Here is a 16,727-nt window from a genome sequence, read left to right as displayed (position 1 = left end):
TGCTTTGTTTTCTGGTTGCCGTCTTTTCCTATAAACTCTTATTCACTTGGAGGCTATACTTTTAGTCTGCCAAAACTAACAAATTAGGAAGATTGTTGCTCCTGGCAATTGATTTACCAGGGTCAATGCATTCGTCAGGTATATTGACCAATTAGGAGCAATCATCTAGATAATGAGCAGAATATTTTCAGGCAGATCCCACCGCTGCTACCAATAAATTAAGAGACGCAACTCCGCTGCCTTCAATCGTCAGGACAATTATGCAATTGACTGACGAGTGATGGCCTAGGCTGTTTCCACTACTAGGCCGTAAACAGGGGAACTCAAAGTGAGTATTTGGTATATACATCTCTGATTCTGACTCATGCCATGCAGATTCTCAATGACAAATATAATACTAAACCTTAACAACCATATGTGTTTTAATATACTACCAGTATTAATCTAGAGCAGACCTAATAACGCCAAATGGGTACAAGCTTCTGTCTCTGACTCTGGTGGACACAGGAATGTTAACGATCACCTGGCAGGCTTCTTTTTAATAAGACCAACTCCATTAGTAACAGGACTATTTACTCCATTGCTTGGTCCATAACATTTGCATAAGGTCATCAGATATCCACCATCTCCAGGTCTAGAAGATAATGACGGGACAAGCGATCAAGATTATACCATTTGGCCCAATCTAACCAACTACACGTAGCTCACCAAAGCACCCCTTTGTACTTACCTTTCTTAGCCAGAATTTCTTGGCTTCATGCGTACATGCACATAGCCATCACCCCTCCATCACTCCTTACAGGGCCAGTGCGCTACGCTCATTGGTACAACAAACTTACAACATTAAACTCCCCCGTCTAGCTGGGAAAAATCCAAATTCCTAATATCTATTTGGGCTATTAGTGGGCCGCACCTGTCCCCTTACTATGCTATCCTCAAACAGAGCAGCAGAGTTTAATGCAAAATCTGCTGTACATTTTCAGTTTCAGTCTTAATATTGGGATTTTTACTCCTGGTTTTTTAGGCTACAACGACTTACCAAAGATCTCCAGAAACAATTGCAAACGCAAGATAATGGAGCCTGGGCCACCAATAAAGTGTCTGCGCTTGATCGGGCTTTGGGAGAAATTTCTCGGATCCTAGAAAAGCAGGTAAGGGAATGAGATATTTAATTTAAAAAAAAGTTTGAGTTGTGTGTTTTTCACTCTGTAGCAAGTGTATGTTTTTCAATCTGCTCATCTATTATCAGTGGATGGTATCCTTGTTATAGGAATGTATTCCTCCGTGATAGCGTTTGTTCGGGCACCCATCGACCTTCCGCGAAACAGTCACAGGGTGCCAATGGGTCATCATGGCAGATGGCGGATTGATGAAGATCCACATTGCTGTCACTGAGGTATACATACCTACAACATAATACCATCCATTGATAATAAATAAACAGATCCACAGAGCTACATGAATTTCAATAAGCAGCCTCCTGGATTACAGACAGAGGGAGGACAACGACAGGGTGCATCTTGTGGCCACATACAACACACACATGAGGACATATTGGTGCTGATCTCCATCCCATATTCCACAGAAACCACTGACTGAAAGTAATATTCCCAAATCTACCACTTTTCTTCTACAAGCAGCCCCCTAACTTAAAGGGATTGTCCACTACTAGAACAACCACTTCTTGACCAAAATGTTTGGCCTCCATAAAATAATAAAGCTTCTACTTAGCTGCCTTGCCAGCGATGCTCACACGGTGTCTGCAATCATTCTCCCCGGGATCTCAAGCTATGTTGTGACACATGACCCCAACGCCTATCTTCGCTGGCATCAGTGTCCCTGCCTTCGGACAAATCGAACATGGAGAGAAAGTCCGGGAAGTAGATGCTCTCTGTTTTTCTTCATGCTCAATTCGACAGGAGGCAGGGACAGTGATGCCAGTACTGATTGGGTTCCGGTGTCACAAGAACAGCATGGGAGCCCTGGGGAGACTGAATGCTGACACCATGGGAACGTCGCCAGCACGAGAGCTAAGTATAAGCTTTAGTATTTCATGGGGGCCAAGCGAGGGGTATGACAAGAAGTTGTCTAAGGAACCTCCTTGTCAAATGTGTCCTCTCATCACCATCAGAGACTGGCACATTCCCCTGTAATAATAAAAAATACAGGACTTGTACCCACATATTACCATCGAATAGTCCTCATACCCAACACAAATCAGGACTATAACATCTTGGATTTCTTCTCCTGTCCATCCTCCAATGTGGTGTACATGATACAATGTACAAGGAGCCCTGGAGAAACCTATATTGGGGAAACCATGCAAAACTACAAACTAGGATGAATCTACACCAATACAATCAGGAAAGAACTGGACGCATTTGTGGGAAAACGTTTCTTTGGACCTGGACACTGTGTGACATATTTAAGTCTTAATACTAAAAGGTCATTTCAAGGACGATAGAGAGAAATTTAGGAATTCAAGCTAAGGATTTTCTACTCTTTGACAATAGGATTCAATTTAACATCTGGATTTATGACTAACTATATGGACATCGTTCATACCTCAGCTGGTCTTACGGCAGATCACTGAGCCAACATTTCTCCATTTGTAACAAAAACCCTAATTTGATTTCCTTGGCTTATCTGTAGGAGGCATTGTAATATCTCTTAAATGTTGTGCTTTTGTCTCAGTAACTAATTTGTAATCCTGCCTGAAGAAGGAGTCCCTGCTCTGAAAGCTTGCAAATATATATTTTCCGGTTATCCAATAATCGTATCACTCCGAGAATGCTTTTGTCATTTTTGGCCATAAAAGTATTCACATCGATTTTTCTGGCCAACACGGTACCACAAAAATAATTTTTTATTGTACATCATGATAATTCCTAGCAAACAAATTAAGATATATTTTAAGAGAAGACTAAGAACAGATATAATGCTCAACGCCACGCGCGTAGGCTATGATCGGGGTCTCTGTGTCAGTGCAACATAAGCCGAAAATGTCTGTTTGTATAGACATGTATTCCGTGGTCTCGGCTCTCCCTTTCAATGGCTCTAGTTAAATGCAGCCATTTTGGGGGCAGTGAATTGTTGGAAAGCTTCACATCAAGCTCTGGATCGACTTACAAAGTGTGCTGTATTTGGATGATAACATTCCAGAGAGGGCTGTATTTTGTAGCCTTACCCAGTCAGATCCTGACCGTAACTGTTTGTTATCAGATATCGGATATACCAGCACTGCCATAGAGAGATATTCCCATTAAAAGCCACAATTGAGGGATTACTTGGATAAGGCTCCGTTGCCTTCTCCGCCGCACGGACTTTGCTGCCAATCAGATAGCAAAATAGCTTTCTATTCTACAGACTTACCCATTAACTTTAAATCATGTTCTTAAAATTGAAGCCATTAGTGAGGCCCTAACAGAATAATTTCACTTCCTACATTAATATCATATCAGGTATATTTCTATCCAAGAATATATTGCCAAATAACAGGTGAAATCTGCAGTTTTCACATGCAGATTCCATTATACACAATCGTCACATCTATACATATCATTAGGAGTGCCGTAATAGCATTTCTATATACATATATGAATCGCTATTATGGTGTTTTATGCTCTACTGGAGTGACTATTTTTAATCCTGATCTATACTAATTAGTTTTACATTAAATTAGTCATTTGAACTCTCTGCCCCAACACGTCCGACTATCAACCACAGTCGGATCCTTCAGACGGAACCTGAAAACTCATCTCTTCAGGAAAGCCTACAGCCTGCACTGACACCGCTGCTGCCTCATCACCAACGAAGCTACCGCCTCACCAACACCGGAGCTACCGCCTCACCAACACCGGAGCTACCGCCTCACCAACACCGGAGCTCCTGCAACCCTCAACCTACTGTCTCCTTCCCCATAATCCTGTAGAATGTAAGCCCGCAAGGGCAGGGTCCTCGCCCCTCTGTATCAGTCCGTCATTGTTAGTTTGTTTACTGTATGTGATATTTGTAACTTGTATGTAACCCCTTCTCATGTATAGCACCATGGAATCAATGGTGCTATATAAATAAATAATAATAATAATTAAATTAGTCATTTGCCGTTATGTGGGTTTTTTTTTAACTACCAAGAATGCATAAACTAATATACAGTATACTCGCCTTACTGATCCCCGACACTCATCATATCATGCTGCGCAAGTCCCACGCCAGTCTCTTCTTTGTTCTCAATCTGCTGATGCCACTCACTGGCCATGGAAGTGGGAAGTTGATCAATACTGTGGATATTGATTGGCTGCAGAAGTCACTTCTGTGAACCAAGCCAAAAGTGAAGAGACCGTTTCCTGCCTTATGGACATGTGACTTCGGCAACCAATCACTGGTGGCAAAGGTGTCACGTGACAGTGATGGAGATTGTGATTACATGTGCAACCAGGAAGTAGCAGGGGGGTCCAGAGCACTTAATTATTTAAGACGTGGACTGCATAATGCTCCAAGATGGATATATACATAATATAGCGAGGCTTGTGTGGAGCAGGCTGAGAAGCAGAGTCTACTCCACACAGGCAGATGCTGGCCATATTACACAGCCGGCATTCCCTCTAACGGTAGCGATCGTCTGAAAATGTTAAGCCCTCAAATTCCACTGTCAATCACTGACAGCATCTGATCACTACATTCTGGCCTGGGCATTTGTTCAGGCACCCATCAACCAACACCTCCCTTTCCCAAAGTAATTGCATGATGCCAATGGGTTACAATGGCAGATGGGGCGCCTGATGAAGAGCCCCATCACTGCCACTCTGGTTTTCCTTTGAAATCCCTCCCAGGCTGGGCTTGATAAGAGACCTTGATTTTTGATCACAAGTTCAAGTCCCCTGTAAGGACTTGGGAAAAAGAAAAGTAAAAAAAAAAAAATTTCAAAAATATAAATAAAAGTAAGAGAACTTTAAAAGTTCGAATTAACACCCCCTCTTTCCCCAGTTAAAAATAAAGAAATGTAACAATAAAAAATTATATATTTGCTATTACCAAATCCATAATTGTTTTAAAGAAAAAAAATGGAAACCCTAAAATTGTTGTTTCTAAATCTAATTCCTCACACAGCTCCGTTGATGAAAAAAAAAAAAGGAAGTTATGGGTCTTGGAAAATGTCATCCCAAACTTTTTTTTTTTTTTTGAAAGTTAAAAAAAAATTATGCCGCTAAAATATTTGTAAAGTATTTGGTATCACTGTAATTGTGCTGACCTGGAGAATCATGTTACTGGATGATTGTTACTGCATATTCAACGTTGTAAAAATGAAACTCTAAAAAACAATTGTGGAATTGCGTTTTTTCCCCTTATTTCACCTCACTTGGAATTTTTTTTCCCCATTTTCCCTTGCAATATGTGATTAAATGAATACAGTCATGTCTCTTTGTAAAAGGGGAGGTGGGGTGGAGAGTGCAAAAACTAAAAATTGTCTGCATCCTTAAGTGGTTAAAGAAGTAATAAAAAGAGAAAAAACAACTGTTCTTAATCCAGTTTATTGGAGAATTGGGGGATTTTGAGTAGCAGCTATGAAATCCTATCTCAGTAATAGGAAAATCTGTCTTTATTGAATACATTTTTTAACCACTTCCCAACATTTGATGTACGCCGTATGTCATGGAAGGGAATGACACCCACCCCCACCCTACTCGACCTTGGAAGTACTGGGTACTTCATGGCTTAAGGTACCGTTACACTTAACGATTTACCAACGATCACGACCAGCGATACGACCTGGCTGTGATCGTTGGTAAGTCGTTGTGTGGTCGCTGGAGAGCTGTCACACAGACCAACGATGCCGAAGTCCCCGGGTAACCAGGGTAAACATCGGGTTACTAAGCGCAGGGCCGCGCTTAGTAACCCGATGTTTACTCTGGTTACCATTGTAAAAGTAAAAAAAATAAAAACACTACATACTTACATTCCTGTCGGGTCCCCCAGCGTCAGTTTCCCTGCACTGTGTAAGCGCTGGCCGGAAAGCAGAGCGGTGACGTCACCGCTGTGCTCTGCTTTACGGCCGGCCGGCGCTGACACTGGGGGACGCTGAAGGACGTGACAGGAATGTAAGTATGTAGTGTTTTTTTTTACTTTTACAATGGTAACCAGGGTAAACATCGGGTTACTAAGCGCGGTCCTACGCTTAGTAACCCGATGTTTACCCTGGTTACCAGTGAAGACATCGCTGAATCGGCGTCACACACGCCGATTCAGCGATGTCAGCGGGTGATCCAGCGACGAAATAGAGTCCTGATCATTCCCCAGCGACCAACGATCTCCCAGCAGTGGCCTGATCGTTGGTCGCTGTCACGCATAACGATTTCGTTAACGATATCGTTGCTACGTCACAAAAAGCAACGATATCGTTAACGATATCGTTATGTGTGACGGTACCTTTAAATGAGGCACCGCGACTGCAGTCGCAGTGATCGCATTAAGGTGCCTGCTGATTCTAACAGCAGGGCACCTGGGCTTGTTGAAACAGTCTATTTTCCTTGCATGTAGCATTCCCCTCTTCAACTCCTGACTCAGCTGCTCCCCCCTCAAGCCAAGTACTTTTGCAGTGTCTCATGACCCATACAGGGAAAACTGTCCTCCTGTTTCTACATACAGCTAGTCAGCTTTTAATCACATGATGTCATAGACCAGGTAAAATGAGCAATTGTAGGTCCACAGTGCTATAGTATGATGACTGCAACATATTAACCCCTTTACAACCTTTGACATATCTATAGGTCCAGGTTGGCTGGTACTTACTGACCTTGGATGTATGGATGCGTCATGGCGGTTTTGCAAGCACAGATGCGGTGTGCGCGATCGCCACCGGGTGTGAGCTCATTCTGACAGCTGACACCTGGCACTCAATGCAGCAGCGGGCTCGGCACTTTAACCCCCTAAATACTGCGATCACAGCATTTGGTAGGCACGCAGAGGGAGGGAGCTCCCTCTGCCCTCCAACCGGCACCCCCTGTAGCGTCATCGTGGGGGCCTGATCGTTGCCATGGTGACCTGGGGCACTAGCAAGTTAGTCAGTGCATGATTGTTAGTTAGATCATGCGCAGTGCATGATCTAACTAACCTGTGTCTACAGGGCTGACCGTTCTAATGCATTGCAATGCAGTGTACACAAAAATAAATGTTTTTATGAAAAAACCCATATTTTTCGTTGTCACATCTGTGTAAGGACCTGAGCTATAAAACTGTCCCACCAGTTAACCCCTTCAGTGAACACCATAAAAAAACAGGCAAAAAATTATGCTTTTTCATCATACCACTGAACAAAAAGTGATCAAAAAGACAAATGAAAATAAAAATGGTATACCTGAAAACGTCATCTTGTCCCGCAAAAAAACAAGCCTCCATGCAGCTCAGTCAGCAGAAAAATAAAAAAGTTATAGCTCTCAGAATAAAGCGATGCCAAAATGATTTTTTTCTATAAAATATTTTTTATTGCATAAAAGCGCCAAAGCATAAAAAAAACTATATAAGGGTATGTTCACACGTTCAGGATTTCCATCCTTTTTTTTTCAGGACAGTTTTTTTTAAAAAACTGCAGCTCTTGGCAGAAAACGCAGGTCCTTTTTTTGTCCTTTTTTGATGCGTTTTTGATGCGTTTTTTGATGCGTTTTTTTATCCTTTTTTTACTGTGTGTTTCCTAGGAAGCTTTTTAGGGCTAAAATGGCTGAAAATACCTAACCCTACCCCTAACCCTACCCCTAACCCTACCCCTAACCCTACCCCTAACCCTACCCCTACCCCTAACCCTACCCCTAACCCTACCCCTAACCCTACCCCTACCCCTAACCCTACCCCTAACCCTACCCCTAACCCTACCCCTAACCCTAACCCTACCCCTAACCCTACCCCTAACCCTAACCCTAACCCTACCCCTAACCCTACCCCTAACCCTACCCCTAACCCTAACCCTATTCTAACCTTAGTGAAAAAAAAAAAAAAAAATTCTTAATTTTTTTTATTGTCCCTACCAATGGGGGTGACAAAGTGGGGGGGTGTCATTTAATATTTTTTTATTTTGATCACTGAGATAGGTTATATCTCAGTGATCAAAATGCACTTTGGAGCGAATCTGCCGGCCGGCAGATTCGGCGGGCGCACTGCGCATGCGCCCGCCATTTTGCAAGATGGCGGCGCCCAGGGAGAAGACGGCCGGACGGACACCGGGACGCCGGGTAAGTATAAGGGGGGGAGATTAGGGCACGGGGGGGGGGCATCGGAGCACGGGGGGGGGGGGGCATCGGAGCACGGGGGGGCGGGATCGGAGCACGGGGGGGCAGCCACACTCCGCCCACGCACTTCCGCCCGCTCCCCCGCACTTCCTGCTGCAGCGGTTCTGCACATCAAATCGCAGTAAAACCCGCAGATATATTTTTGATCTGCGGGTTTTACTGCGATTTTGACCTCACAATGGAGGTCTATGGGTGCAGAACCGCTGCGGTTCAGGAAGAAGAATTGACATGCTCCTTCTTTTTTCCGGGAGCTATTCAGCGCGTCTTTTTTTTTACAATTTCCGGACCATGTGCACAGTGTGTCCTGTTTTCCATAGGGTACAGTGTACTGTACCCTGCATGGAAAACAGCTGCGGAACCGCAGCGGCAAAACCGCCGCGGTTCCGCGGTAAAAAACGCACTGTGTGAACATGGCCTAAATGTGGCATCGCTGTAATGGTACTGACCCGAAGAATAAAGGTGCCTTATCAATTTTACCACACGTGGAACGGCATAAAAACAAAATCCTGAATTGCTGTTTTTTTGCTCATTCTGCCCCCAAAAATTGTAATAGAAAGCGATCAAAAAATGTCATCTGCCTGAAAATGGAACCAATAAAACATGATTTTGTCCCACAAAAAAAATAAGCCGTCACATGACTGTCAACAGAAATATGGAAAAATTATAGCTCTCAAAATATGGCGATGCTTTGCAAAAAAAAAAAGTTTTTTAGTGTGTGACAGCAGCCAAACCTAAAAAAATGCAATAAATCTGGTATCTGTTTAATCACACCGACCCGAAGCGACAGAATAAAGTCATCTAACTACTTATACCGCACGAGGAATGACGTAAAAAATAAATAAAACCAATTCTTCTCTTGCTATTGATTTGTTCATTCTGCATCCCAAAGATCGCAAGACTCAACGCACATCTATCCTGCACTCTACGCTAAGCGCTTATACCGGAGTTTTCATGTTAGTCTCTGAAATACGTGATTCAGACGGAACCCCCAAAGGAAGTTTTCCTATAATGAGGCAGATGGAGTAACTGTGGACACTGTCTGGCCTATGATCCAGAGATGTCCATCTTGTTAAGCGTGCATAAAAGTGCCGTCGGCCACAGTTTTGTGCACCTCTGAAAAGGACAACGCTGAACAGAGGCAGGCAGAGTCCAGAGTAACTCTGCTGCCTCATTATAGTGAATGGATCCCTCGGGGGTTTCATCTGAATTACGTCATTCAGGATTTAGATACAAACCCAGATGTAAGAGCTCAGCATAGAGGGTCAATAAATGTGATCCAAAATGTTATGTAAAATGCTCCTAACAAAAACTTCAAATCAATCCACAAAAAAAACAAGTCCCCACACAGGTCCATCATCAGTTAATGTAAATATAAGGAGCTTCCACATTACTAGTAATACATAGGCTCTGAAAATGCAAAATGGCTCCTTAACCCCAAAAGAAATCAAGCAAATTCTGCTCCTAAATTCACGTGCCCCTCTGCCTTCTGAGCCCCACAGTGTGCCCAAAACACACAGAGCATCCACATATTTATCATTTCTGTGGCAATAAGAGCCCGCCTGATTTATGGGCGCCTGTCTCTAGAAGCACAAGCTAGGCATAACGTGCTGGTCGCTACAAAGAGCAGGTCACTTAAATGTGCTGGTCACTACAACTTCAGTTTGCAATTTTCATTCAACAACTTCCATTGCTGCTTGTTTCTGGAAAACACCCATGGAGTCAAAATCGTCACTACAGTTGTAGATAAATTCTCAAAGGGGTATAATTTACAAAATGGGGTATTTTGAAGCGGGATTCTGCTCTTCTAGCACTTGGGGGCTTTGTATATGAAGTCCACAAACTATTCAATAAAAATCTGCGCTCCAGGAGGCAAACAGCTCTCGGTTCCTCCTGAGGCTCACCGCATAGCTAAGCAGCACTGTACAGCCACATATGGGGTATTTCTACATTCAGCAGAAATTGTGGGACAGATTTTGGTGCCATTTTTACCCACTTTCCCTTGTGAAAATTTAAAATCTGGGGCTAAAACTAAATTTTGGTGTTAAGATGTAATTATTTTTTCTTCAATACTAAATGGTATAAAATTGTATGACACACCTGTGCTATCAATATGATCACTGCACCGCTAGATTAATTAAGAAGTGTAGTTTATAAAATTAGGTCTTTTATGGGGGTTCTACTGTTCTGGCACCTTAAGGGTTCTGAAAATGTGACATGGCACCCTCAAATAAGTCCAGAAAAATCTGAACTCCAATATGGCGCTTCTTCCCTTTTGACCTTCGCACCGTACCTCAAAAGTAGTTTTCGACCACATATTTGGTATCTGTATACTCAAAAGAAGTTGCACGACACTTTTTGTGGTCCATTTTGTCCTGCTACCCCCGTGAAAATGCAAAAAAATCAAAATTTTAACATAAATTATATTTTTGACATTTTTTTCACGGCTCTGTTACAACTTTCTGTAAAGTATCTAGGAGTTCTAGGTGCGCACCACACATCTAGATACATTCCCTGAGAGGTCTAGTTTTGAAAATGGGGTCACTTGTGGGGGATTTCCACTGTTTAGGCACATCGGTGGATCTCCAAGCGCAACATGACATCCGCAAACCATTCCATTAAAATCTATTTTCCAAAACCTTACTCCTTCCTTTCTTAAATCCTGCCATGCGCCCAAACAGTAATTTCCTGTTCTGGTTACACTTCTGAAAATGCAAAATTTGGTACTAGTAGAACATTCTTGTGGGAAAAATGTGATTGTTTTATTTTTATTTTCACGGCTCAACGTTCTAAACTTCTGTGAAGCACCTGGTGGTTCAAGGTGCCCTCCACACATCTAGATAAGTTCCCTGAGGGGTATAGTTTCCAAAATGGTGTCACTTCTGGGGTGTTTCCACTGTTTAGGCACATCAGGGCACTTCATGGTGTCCGCTAATTACTCCAGCAAATTTTGCATTCAAAAAGTCAGAATGTGCTCCTTCCCTTCCAAGTCCTATTGTGTGCATAAACAGTAGTTTTCCTCCACATACGGGGTATCTGCATACTCAGGAGAATTTGTATACAATTTGTTGTGCAATTTCTCCTGTTACCTGTCACGAGTCTGACACAGCTGTCGTGTGACCCGGGACAGGGGCTCCTTCCCTGTTTATAACACTAGGGGCACCTTAGCTCACCCTACTCCCTGGGGTACTTCTGAAGGTGATGGTGCCGGGGCCTTCACCCTTGCCTTATCTCCTGAGTTAGCCTTCGGTCTGTTCTATTCCCCTACCCTGGGAAGAAGGACGCTACCATGCACCAGAGTAGACCAACCCAGCAAACAAGGCAACACAAACAAGGGTTAACAGAAAACTCCAGGCATACAAATTATTCACTCACATATAACAGAGGAATGCACCAGGGCATGTAGGTAGGAGAATAAACTAAAATAGAGAAGAATGGTGAGTTACCACACATACAAACCAAGCAACAGTCACAGATCACTCCTCCAACTCTCCCTTTCTAACTCCTGTCCCTCCATTACCTATGCAGCAAATGCTTGCTCTGACAAGGATTTGTAACAGAGCCCAGATTATAAAGGGGAAAGGAGTGGCTAACCGAGCTCAGCTGTGAGCTGAGATTTCCAATATGGCCGATTAACCCCTGTTCTGCCAGAAGAAATAAACACATTTAAAATGTCTAAGCGCCGGAGTAGGAGCAATCAGACGCTGCGGTGTTCTGGCTACACACTGTCACGGTAACCCTGTGACATTGTTCATGTGAAATTTGTGGCTAAAACCATTTTTGAGGAAATTTTTTATTTTTTTTATATTTTTTATTTATAGGTTCAACGTTATAAACACCTTTTCTAGATGATTTCCAAAATGGTGTCATTTGTGGATGGTTTCCACTGTTTAGGCTCCTTCCCTTCCGAGCCCTGACGTGCGCTCAAACAGTTGTATTCTCCCACATATGGAGTGTCGGCATGCTCAGGAGAAATTGCACCACAAATTTTGCGGTCCTTTTTTCCTGTTACCTTTACGAAAATAAAAAAATATTGGTCTAAAGTAAAAATGGGAGGAAAAAGTTAAATGTTCATTTTTTCCTTCCACATTCCAAAAATTCCTGTGAAACTCCTGAAGGGTTAATAAATATCTTTAATAATGACTGTGAGCACCTACATGGGTGAAGTTTGTAGAATGGTGACACTTTGGGGTATTTTCTGTCATTTAGGCCCCTCAAAGTCACTTCAAATGTAGTCCCTAAAAAAAATAGTTTGGAAAAATTAAAAATTGTTGGTCAACTTTTAACCCTTCTAACTTCCGAACAAAAATATTTTTGAAAAATTGAAAAGTAAACATGTGGGAAATGTTATTTATTAACTATTTTATGTGACTTAACTCTCTGATTTAAAGGCATAAAAATTAAGTTTAAAAATTGCAAAATTTTCTACATTATCGCCAAATTTTCATTTTTTCCCCCACAAATTAGCACAAGTCATATAGAATAAATGTTACAACTATCATGAAGTACAATATGTCACAAAAATCACTCTCAAAATCACTGGGATCTGTTGAAGTGTTCGAGAATTATTACCACATAAAGTGACACTGGTCTGAATTGTAAAATTTGACCTGGTCATGAAGGTGCAAGCAGGCTTGGCGGAATAAAGGTGATATGAGAATAACAATTTTGAAGAGAGCTTCTTTAAGTGATGTTGGTTACAGCCGGCGCACCCGAACAGTAATGTTCGGAGTCTGTGTACAAACCCCTAACATGGTCTTCTTAAAGGGTACCTGTCACCCCGGTTTTTCAGTACGAGATAAAAATACTGTTAAATAGGGCCTGAGCTGTGCGTTACTATAGTGTATTTTGTGTACCCTGATTCCACCCCTAAGCTGCCGAAATAACTTACCAAAGTCGCCATTTTCGCCTGTCAATCAGGCTGGTCAGGTCAGATGGGCGTGGCGACATCGCTGTATCTTCCCCCAGATCTTGCATATATTTCCGTTGGTGGCGTAGTGGTTTGCACATGCCCATCTTCTGAATCCACTGGGCAGGAGAAGAAAAAACGCGCGATCGGCACTATTTCCCTGGTGATCTGTGGGGGCGGCCATCTTCCTGAGGCCGCGCGTGCGCATATGGAGTCCTCTGCTGCCCGGGGCTTCAGGAAAATGGCCGCGGGATGCCGCGCGTGCGCAGATGGAGATCGCGGCGGCCATTTTCCTGAAGCTGAGTTCGCATCTCAACTTCATGAAAATGGCCGCCGCGATCTCCATCTGCGCACGCGCGGCATCCCGTGGCCATTTTCCTGAAGCCCCGGGCAGCAGAGCACTCCATATGCGCACGCGCGGCCTCAGGAAGATGGCCGCCCCCACAGATCACCAGGGAAATAGCGCCGATCGCGCGTTTTTTCTTCTCCTGCCCAGTGGATTCAGAAGATGGGCATGCGCAAACCACTACGCCACCAACGGAAATATATGCAAGATCTGGGGGAAGATACAGCGATGTCGCCACGCCCATCTGACCAGCCTGATTGACAGGCGAAAACGGCGACTTTGGTAAGTTATTTCGGCAGCTTAGGGGTGGAATCAGGGTACACAAAATACACTATAGTAACGCACAGCTCAGGCCCTATTTAACAGTATTTTTATCTCGTACTGAAAAACCGGGGTGACAGGTTCCCTTTAAAGTATTGGCATGGTTGTGATTGGCCGGCACAGTATGTTAAAAAAAAAGAAATAAAGACGTGGGATCCCCTCTTTTTGAAACGAAGTGCAGGTAAAGCAGACAGCTGCTGGCCGCAGCCCTCAGCTGTCTGCTTTATCTTGGATGGTTATTAAAAGCAGAGGGGGCTCTGTACCATTTTTGAAAATGATTTTAAATAAATAATTTAAAAAAATGGCGCAGGGTCCCCTTATTTTTGATAAAGAGCCAAGGTGAAGAAGACAGCTGGGTTGCCAGTATATTCAGGCTGGGATAGTCCATGGATATTTTTCTCCCCCAGCCTAAAAATAGCTGCCTGCAGTCGCCCCAGAAAAGGCACATCAATTAGATACGCTAATTCTGGCACTTTGCATGGCTCTTTCCGCTTGCCCTGGTGCATTGGCAATCTGGATAATATTTTAGGTTTGATGTTAGCTCTGTAATGTCCGCTAACATCAAACCCTGGGGTTAGTAATGGAGAGCAGTCTATAAGACACCCCCATTACTAACCCTGTAGTCAAAAGTGTGGTGCAGTGACCCACGTTACAGCCAGGGGGCGCTGTGTGTGCACTTCAAGATGCGCTTGGAGGCATAAAAGTGATGGGACAAAGTCCGTCAGGAGTGTAAATGGCCGATGTGTGTGTTGCAGATGTTGTGCAGTGACCCACGTTACAGCCAGGGGGCGCTGTGTGTGCGCTTTAAGATGCGCTTCGAGGCATAAATGTGATCAGACAAATTCCGACAGGAGTGTAAATGGCCAGTATGTGTGTTGCAGAGGAAGACACTCTGCGCTGTCAGTCTGAAGTTAAGTTGGTGTGCTGGGACCTGTAGTCCCACAAGTAAGTGTGTAATTTTAATGGGAGACTGGCAGGGCTAGTTAAGAGAGATGGGAGGGTCAAACTAGCCACACACACCCACACTCCCACCCAGGGGAGCGGTTACAGGTATGTAATGTGACCAGGGTGTGGGTCACATGGTTCCTGTGTATGGATCCGTTTGTTCCATGTGCTAGGTCCTGAACGGTCAATGTTGGAGTCTCCTGGCATTGGAGAAGTCCTGGAAGCACCTGAGACCGTGGACCTAGTGGATGGCCAGTGTTGGAGTCTCCTGACATTGGAGATGTCCTGGTAGCACTGAAGATGTGAGTCCTGTAATAACCTGTGTGTTGGATTATCCTGAAGTGGGCTGGAGTCCTGGAAGCACTGCTGAGGCTATGGACTGAATGCTCGAGGGTGTTGGATTGTCCTGGTATGGACTGGAGTCCTGGAATGGTCAGAGTGTTGGATTGTCCTGTAAGCACCTGGTAAGATCATGAACTGATGGCCTGTGTGTTGGAAGTGCCTGTGACTGGACTTCCTGGAAGCGCATGGAAAGGCTGCATCTACAGAGCCTGAGACGGTTTCTGTGTTGGGGAAGCTACAGTTCCTACTGTGGGTCTGGACTATCCGAGGTGCCCTGGTCACAAGGACGGTGATCCCAGTGAGGCAGTTTCCCTGTGAACCAGCACTGGCAGGAGTCAGTGTGTGAAGCCGAAGCTCCTGAGAGGTAACCCCTGGTATGGGATAAAACCTGTAATATACGGCAGAGATGTAGCTGCCATTGGAACAGAATGCTGGTGGTTAATATGTTCCGTTGATACATGCAATGAACTGTGTGCTAACATATTACAGTTGCTGAACTGTGCAATCACCTGGTGACTGAAGAGTTAAGGCGTGGCTATTGAATGTTTTGTAAAGCCACACGTGTTAAAGGAACAGACTATGTGTAAGCTGGTGACGTGTAACCTGGCTTACGGTGCGGTTTATGATGCTTTAATAAACCGGAATGGACTTAATTTGTGGAAAAATCGTGCCTGTATGCGTTATTCACGTGCAAAGCGAGCGTCCCCCAAGACCCGAAGGAAGGAAAACGCTACAAAAGCCATAAATTCACACACACAGAGAAAAGTCCTTTAATTGTAAAAAGCACTCCCCGACCCTCTTTTACCCATTTATTGCCTTGAAAAATAAAATAATTCAAAGAAGTAATCTGTAAATCCATCCCACCATGATCCCCAACTCTGCTACATCCGGATGCATTGCTGAGCGTTGACATCAGCAATGTGACCGCTCAGCACGGCAGCCGGAACACAATGATAGTAGCGTGTGAATCCGGCTGCTGCCACGAGCGCTAATGTCAGTATGCTTATTGCAGTTTATAGCCGATGAACTGCGGTAACCATACTAACATCACCGCTCAACCGCTGCGAAGGGTGACTTTAGTTAGGTTACCGCAGTTCGACTGTGCACTGCTATAACCTTACTGACGTCACTGCTCGCAGCGTGAGAAATTTCTCACTCTGTGAGCGGTGACGTCAGGAAGGTTATCGCAGATCATCGGCTGTGAACTGCGATAAGCTTACTGACGTCAGGGCTCTTCGCAGTAACTGAATTCACACGCTACTGTCATTGTGTTCTGGCTGCAATGCCACGCTGTCACATAACTGATGTCACCGCTCAGCACTGCATCCGGATGTAGCAGAGTCAAGAATCGATATGGGATGAATTTATTGCGGACCGCTTTGGATTATTTTATTTTTTAAAGATAAAAAAGGGTCATTGTCGGGGAGTGTTTTTTTTTTTTACAATTCAAGGACTTTTCTGTGTGTGGTTATTGCTTCTGACAGCGGGGTTAATAATGGGGGTGTCTGATAGAAACCTCTCCATTACTAACCCCTGTGCTTGATGTCAGCGGACATTACACAGCTGATATCAACCCAAAAACCATTAA

At 43.9% G+C, this 16,727-nt stretch overlaps 1 protein-coding gene across 2 annotated transcripts in view; it reads left to right on the top strand.

Annotated features, from left to right (window-relative positions):
- Positions 1-16,727, top strand: part of SCAPER (S-phase cyclin A associated protein in the ER) — a 419,051-nt gene that overhangs the window by 241,893 nt on the left and 160,431 nt on the right. For both annotated transcript variants that reach the window (XM_069765538.1, XM_069765539.1), the window contains exon 22: positions 1,025-1,151. In XM_069765538.1, coding sequence (XP_069621639.1) covers positions 1,025-1,151 — 127 coding nt within the window. The remainder of the gene's footprint in view (positions 1-1,024; positions 1,152-16,727) is intronic.

The sequence above is a fragment of the Ranitomeya imitator genome, chromosome 4 (assembly GCF_032444005.1).
Source record: "Ranitomeya imitator isolate aRanImi1 chromosome 4, aRanImi1.pri, whole genome shotgun sequence".
Lineage (NCBI taxonomy): Eukaryota > Metazoa > Chordata > Amphibia > Anura > Dendrobatidae > Ranitomeya > Ranitomeya imitator.
The sequence above is the reverse complement of the archived record's forward strand: the minus strand, read 5'-3'. Positions and strand labels throughout refer to the sequence as shown.